The sequence below is a fragment of the Lynx canadensis genome, chromosome B1 (assembly GCF_007474595.2).
Source record: "Lynx canadensis isolate LIC74 chromosome B1, mLynCan4.pri.v2, whole genome shotgun sequence".
NCBI lineage: Eukaryota > Metazoa > Chordata > Mammalia > Carnivora > Felidae > Lynx > Lynx canadensis.
Genome location: NC_044306.2, coordinates 144,458,703 through 144,465,639, shown reverse-complemented (window position 1 = coordinate 144,465,639; position 6,937 = coordinate 144,458,703). Strand labels below are relative to the sequence as shown.

Here is a 6,937-nt window from a genome sequence, read left to right as displayed (position 1 = left end):
AATGTCTTTCCATTTCTTTGTATCATCTTGGATTTTTTTCATCAGTGTTTTATAGTTTTCAGAGTATAGGTCTTTCACCTCTTTGGTTTGGTTTGTTCCTAGGTATCTTATTGTTTTGGTATAGTTGTAAATGGGATGGATTCCTTCATTTCTCTTTCTGCTGCTTTATTATTGGCACACAGAAATGAAACCGATTTCTGTATGTTGATTGTTTTTCTGCGACTTTACTGAATTTGTGTATCAGTTTTAGCAGTTTTTTGGTAGTCTTTCTGGTTTTCTGTGTAGAGTATGATGTCATCTGCAAATAGTGGAAGTTTGACATCTTCCTTGCTAATTTGGATGCTTTTTGTTTCTTTTTGTTGTCTGATTGCTGTGGCTAAGACTTACATTACGATGTTGAATAAAAGTGGTGAGAGTGGACATCCCTGTCTTGTTCCTGATTGTAGAGGAACCTACTGAAAAACTGAGACCTCTCGGTTTTTCCCCATTGAGGATGATATTAGCTGTGGGCTTTTCATATAAGGCCTTTATTATGTTGAGGTATGTTCCCTCTAACCCTACTTTGTTGGGAGTTTTTATCATGAATGGATGTTGTACTTTGTCAAATGCTTTTTCTGCATCGATCCAAATGATCATATAGTTTTTATCTGTTCTTAATGAGGTGTGTCATGTTGAGTGGTTGATTTGCAAATGTTCAACCATCTTTGCAACCCAGGAATAAATCCCACTTGATTGTGTTGAGTGATTTTTTTTTTTTTTTTTTTTTACTGTACTTGATTTGGTTTGTTAGTATTTTATTTAGAATTTTTGCATCTGTGTTCATCAGGCATATGGGTCTGTAGTTCTCTTTTTTGGTGAGGTCTTTATCTGGTTTTGGCGTCAGGGCAATGCTGGCTTCATAGAATGAATTTGGAAGTTTTCCTTTTTTTCTCACTATTTTTTTGGAATAGTTTGAGAAGAATAGGTATTAATTCATCTTGAAATGTTTGGTACAATTTGCTTGTGAAGCCATCTGGTCCTTTACTTTTGTTTGTTGGGAGTTTTAAAATTACTGATTTAATTTCTTTGTTGGTAATTGGTATGTTCAAGTTTTCTATTTTTTTCTGTTTCAGTGTTGGTAGTTTATGTATTTCTAGGAATTATCCATTTCTTATAGGTTCAGTATGTTGGCATACAGTTTTTCATAATCTCTTATCATTGTATTTCTATAGAGTTGGTCGTTACTTTTTCTGTCTCATTTGTGATGCATTTGGGTCCTTTCTCTTTTTAATAAGTCTGGTTAGAGGTTAATTTTTTCAAAGAACCAGCTCCTGGTTTCATTGATCTGTTCTGTTTTTTAAGTTTCTGTATCATTTATTTCTGCTCTAATCTTTTTTACTTTATTCCTTCTACTGGCTTTAGGCTTCACTTTTTTAAAAATTTATTTAAATTCAAGTTAGTTAACATATAGCAAGTATTGGTTTCAGGAGTAGAACCCAGTGATTCATCACTTACATATTGTACAGTGCTCATCTCCCTTTCCTCCCCTCCAGCAACCCTCAGGTCTCTGTATTTTTTATTTTTTTCCCCTCGTTTCTTCAGGTGTAAGGTTAGGCTGTCGGATACTTTTCTTCTTGATGTAGGTGTGTATTGCTATACACTTCCCTCTTTGGACCACTTTTGCTGCATCCCAAAGATTTTGTACATTTGTATTTTCATTTGTTTCTGTGTATTTTTTATTTCTTCTTTGATTTCTTGGTTGACCCATTCATTATTGAGTATCATGTTGTTTAATCTCCATGTGTTTGTGGTCTTTATGAATTAAAAAAAAATGTGTAGGTACAGATTAAAGAACAAATTTTCACGTACTCACTACCTAGGTAAAAAATAGAACTTTACTGTAATTCAGAAGCCTCTTATGTGCCCCTCCCTGATTGCATTCTTTTCTCACTTTCTGAAGTAGTTACCATCCCGAATTTTATGGAAACCATTCCTTTTTTGTGTGTGTGTGTTCATCATATATGTCTTCATTCCTAAATCCAGTGTTAAGTTTGCCTGTTTTAGAATTTCATAGTAAATAGAACTATGCTGTATGTACTATTCTGTGACATGCTTCTTTTGTGCAAGACTGTTTTTGAGATCACCCATGTTGATGTATATAGTTCCATTTTGTGTATTTCTACTGTTGTGTAATACTTCATTGAATTAGTATACCCGTATTTACTTATCCATTCTATTTATGGACATTTGGATTGTGTCCAGAGTTTGCTATTATAAACAATGCTGCTGTAACATTCTTTAATATATGTAATATACAAGAATTTATCCGTGGTGTATGCATAGTAGCAGAATTGCTAGGACATAGAGTGCACACGTGTTAAATTTTACAAGATAATACCAACCTGGTTTTCGAACCAGTTACGGTAGCTCTTTCCTCTTTCACCAGCAGTAGAGGGGCATTCCTCATTGCTCTACTCTTCCTGTCTCTTGGTATTTATCCAACTTAAAGAATTTTGCCAGTCTTGTGGTGTCAAATGGCATCCCAAAATGATTTGAATGTAGATGTCTCTGATTACTAATGATGCAGAACAATTTTATATGTTGAGGACTTGTGCATTTTTTTTCCTGTGACATTCCTATTCATTTCTATTTCCCATTTTTCGCTTAGTTATCTATCTTTTCCTATTTTTCTTTTTATATATTCTAAAATTTTTTTTTTCAACGTTTATTTATTTTTGGGACAGAGAGAGACAGAGCATGAACGGGGGAGGGGCAGAGAGAGAGGGAGACACAGAATCGGAAACAGGCTCCAGGCTCCGAGCCATCAGCCCAGAGCTTGACGCGGGGCTCGAACTCACGGACCGCGAGATCGTGACCTGGCTGAAGTCGGACGCTTAACCGACTGCGCCACCCAGGCGCCCCTCTTTTTATATATTCTAGATACAATTAATTTGCTGACTAAATGCATTGTAAATACCTCCTTAGTGATTAATTGGATGTGGGAGGTGAGAGAGGAATGTAGAATTACTTCCAGGTTTCTGGTTCGGGGAACTGAATGGATGATATTGCTGTTAAACTAGGACATTTAAAAGAGGCAGAGAACTAGATCTGGGGAAGAAGAAAATTTGAGATATTTTAGAGTTTGATATTTCTGTAGGATATTCAGGTGGAGATATCACATAGATCTCTCCCTATAAGGGTCTGAAGCTCAGGCAAAGTCTGTTATGCCACATCAGTCCTGAAGGAATCTTGTATGATGGGTCTTTCAGCAGACTGCAGTTGGAAGGAATATGGTAATTCTCAAAGTCATTTGTCTTCTACTGTGGGATTCTTTTATGAAATATATATTAGTTATTATTTTAATACCTTTTTGATTTGTTAACAATTGTATAATCTTTTTTAATGTTGCCGAGGGAGGGTGTCTGGGTGGCTCAGTCGTTAAGCATCTGACTTTGGTTCAGGTCATGATCTCATGGTTCATGAGCTTGTGCCCCTCTTCCTCACCTCCCTCCCTCCCCCACCCCCCCTCCCTCTGCCCCTCTTGGGATTCTCTCACTTTCTCTGCCCCTCACTCACTTGCACACATACTCTCTCAAAAAAATTACTGCTAAAGGAGTACAGCATTTTTATTTTGAAAAACATCCAGTGTATGCCTTACATAACATGCATAGTATATATCTAGACTTAAAATTTTTTATTCATTCATGTTTAGTACTTCATTACACAAGTTATTCCATACACACCGAAAACAATATAAGACATATGTACATCTGAGAACTCAACTTTGTGCAGTTTTCATTAAATAATAGTATTTTCACATACATTTTCAGACATTTTTAGGTTCTTTTATGTATTTGGAATTGTGTATATATAACCACTGGAAGAATATGGGCCCCTTGGGAGGATAGCAGTAGAATCCCATGGAGTAAAGATCTTTCTTAAAAAAGCAGATTGTATTATGGCTATTTGTTTTTTTTAAGTTCTGAGAACTTTGATAAACCCAGAGGTGGGAATATCTTTAATAACCTTTAGAAGATATGAAAGGTGAGGAAAGTGTTAGTAGCAGGGCTAGGACCTGGTACATTCACTAAAAATGTAGCACCTTTAGCTTACAGTGCCAGAGCAGAGTTCGTACTAAACAGCTCAGGGTAATGAACCATTCACCTCCCTCAAGGAGTAGTAGCAGCTTATTTGGTGACAGTGGTTGGTCACCTTTTAGGAGAACTGCAATCCAGGGACAATTAGGGCTTGACAAGTATGTAGGGAAATGATGGCAGAGGTAGTCTCTTTCTGGTCCATCTTTGTCAGTACGGTGATTATGCTTCTGTGTTCAAGGAGATCTTTTAGACCTGTAGGAAGAGAAAGGGGGTGTAAAAGTGTGATATGCTCAACTCTGGCTTCAGCCTGGGTTCTGCTTAGAACATTCTGAGTTCATAGGTAACTCGCAAGTTCCCAGGCAAAGTGTTTGGTGAGCTTTCCTGATGCTACATAGTCATTGTGGATTGCAAGAGCTGCTTTTTTAGGGACAGGAGAGGCTTGGGGAAAATTTGGTAGCTTTGCTTGGATAGTTCTAGCTCTGCCTCAAGGTTAAAATGACCTATTGACACTTCTAGGTAGGTAGCTAACTTTTGATACCACAGACGATGGCAATCTCAGTATAAAAATAAATACAGGTAGTGGCAGGCATGGTGGTAAACACACTTTTAAGCCAAGGGATCCCACAGGAAAGCTCACTGCAAATATTTCTGACTTCCCCAAATTGACATTTCTTAAAGAGAAATTCTGCAAATAACAGCAAACCTACCTTTCCTTGCTAATTGCTTTCACTAAATTCTTGATGGTCTTAGACTCTGGATTCAGGCATGTTTTCTCCCCATTCTTTTTCATTGTAGCACTGTAGAAGTAAGAGGGAAAATATTTAGAATGATGTTGGGCCAATAAAACAGGTGTAATATACAGTTTTTAAGCCAGATGTTTACGTTTCACTCTAGATGTTTCCCTTTGCTATGTAGAAGTCTTAGAATCATACAAAGCATTTATTGATTTTGTGATCATACATATTTAATATATGATTACAACTAGAGAAGTGACTTTCAGAAGGCATTTACTCACATGATTTCAACACGTGGACAAAAGTGACTTGCAGGAATCACTTCAAGTTTTTCTAAGGACCTTAGATTTACAGATAGTTCACTAATCTTGATACAGGTACAGCGTGGTGTTCTAGAGAGAGGTATTCCTGTGGGGAAAAAAGACAAGTACAGTAGGGGAGGTTAGTGCAGTTTTCGTTTTAGTCGTTTAGTGTGGATTGGCTACTACTTAGCAGAACCTATATCCCCATGTTATTTGAGGTAATCTGAGAGGGAATGATCCCATTATAATACAGCTCTGAATGATTGATTAGTTGATTATCTGAAAGAATGGAATTGCAACTTGTGAATTGTAGACTTACCTCTGAGCCCAGTTCTTTTGGTTAATTAAGTGAGTTACTTAAGAAGTATCTGTCTCATCCTCTCTGTCCTCATTCCCTTACATTTTCTCTGTCTATCCTCTTACTCTTCTGTTCCCCCATCCTTTTATTCCATTTGCCTTTCTGACCTGTGACCAGAGAGAATCTCTGCTCATTTGGCCTTCATTTATAGGCAGGCTGTAAAACTTTTTGCAAATATGCTATTCCTGTAATTATAGAACTTCTACGCAGTCCTATTTCTGACCTTAGAAATTAAATATCCTTTCATGTTCCTTACCTTGAATTCCACTCAGAGTCAGAAAGATAAGACAGAAAATAAGAACAGCTCGTTGGTTCATGGTGCTGTGACTAGAGGTTCCTCTGTGGTAGGCTCAGAATGTCTAAGCAGTTGAGTGTCTCAGAAAACGTGGGGTTGGGATGCAGTATTTATTTGTAAAGGCACTTTCCCTCTCTAACTCTGATTGGATAACATTCTAGTTGACTAAGCAAAACCTGATGCCTGTTTCTTGGGGAAGTCCCATGTTGCAGAATCAAAGGTATTATTAGTATTTATTGTGGTTCAGAGTTACGGAATTTCCCTCCACCCCCATTTTTCACTAAGAGTGAGTTAGGTTTCACTTTCTAAAACATGAAGTATTTCTTGAAAAACAGAACTTCATTGCATATGTGGTTATTTTTAATGAAAAAAATTTAATGAAACTTTTTATTTTTTAAAAAAAAAATTTTTTTTAACGTTTGTTTATTTTTGAGACAGAGAGAGATAGAGCATGAATGGGGGAGGGTCAGAGAGAAGGAGACACAGAATCGGAAACAGGCTTCAGGCTCTGAGCTGTCAGCACAGAGCCTGACGCGGGGCTTGAACTCGCAGACCGCGAGATCATGACCTGAGCCGAAGTCGGCCGCTTAACCAACTGAGCCACCCAGGCGCCCCTAATGAAACTTTTTAAATGAAACTTTGATTCTCATGTTTTGCCTCCTGCAAAATAAAGATGTCAACTTAATCTTCAAGTCAGAATCCTGCCTACGGGTTTTTTTTTTCAAGTTTTTATTTAAATTCCAGTTAACATACAGTGTAATATTAGTTTCAGATGTAGAATTTAGTGATTTATCACTTGCATATAATACCTGGTGCTCACCACGAGTGTCCTTTTTAATAACCATCACCTATTTTCCACCACCACTCCCCCCTTGCCCTCCAATAACCATCAGTTCTCTGTAGTTAAGAGTCTGTTTCTTGGTTTGCCCTTTTTTCCCCCTCCTGTGTTCATTTTTTTAAATGTTGGTTGTTTTTGGGGGGGGGGGGGTGGGTACAGAGGAGCTGAAGTGGGCTCTATGCTGACAGTAGACAGCCCTATGTGGGGCTCAAACTCAAGAATCACGAGATCATGACCTGAGCCACCCAGGCACCCCTCATTTGTTTCTTAAATTCCACATGAGTGAAATCTTACTGTATTTGTCTTTTTTGATTTATTTTGTTTAGTATAATAC

General features: G+C 37.5%; 1 protein-coding gene across 1 annotated transcript; it reads right to left on the bottom strand.

Moving 5' to 3' along the window:
* Positions 1-3,587: 3,587 nt before the first annotated feature.
* CXCL10 (C-X-C motif chemokine ligand 10) lies at positions 3,588-5,842 on the bottom strand. Its single transcript, XM_030313651.1, has 4 exons — positions 5,727-5,842; positions 5,092-5,218; positions 4,784-4,873; positions 3,588-4,328 (listed from the first exon to the last, which is right to left on the bottom strand). The coding sequence occupies exons 1-4, from the start codon at positions 5,785-5,787 to the stop codon at positions 4,310-4,312; spliced, it is 297 nt and encodes a 98-aa protein (XP_030169511.1). The 5' UTR covers positions 5,788-5,842; the 3' UTR covers positions 3,588-4,309.
* Between the last annotated feature and the right edge of the window lie 1,095 nt (positions 5,843-6,937).

What these genes read in the sequence shown, in the direction of transcription:
- CXCL10 (XM_030313651.1), bottom strand. Translation starts at nt 5,787, where the DNA reads ATGAACCAACGAGCTGTTCTTATTTTCTGTCTTATCTTTCTGACTCTG. An exon ending in GACTCTGAGTGGAATTCAAG is followed by an intron (nt 5,219 to 5,726) that starts GTAAGGAACATG and finishes TTTTCCCCACAG; the next exon opens with GAATACCTCTCTCTAGAACA. An exon ending in TGTCCACGTGTTGAAATCAT is followed by an intron (nt 4,874 to 5,091) that starts GTGAGTAAATGC and finishes TTACTTCTACAG; the next exon opens with TGCTACAATGAAAAAGAATG.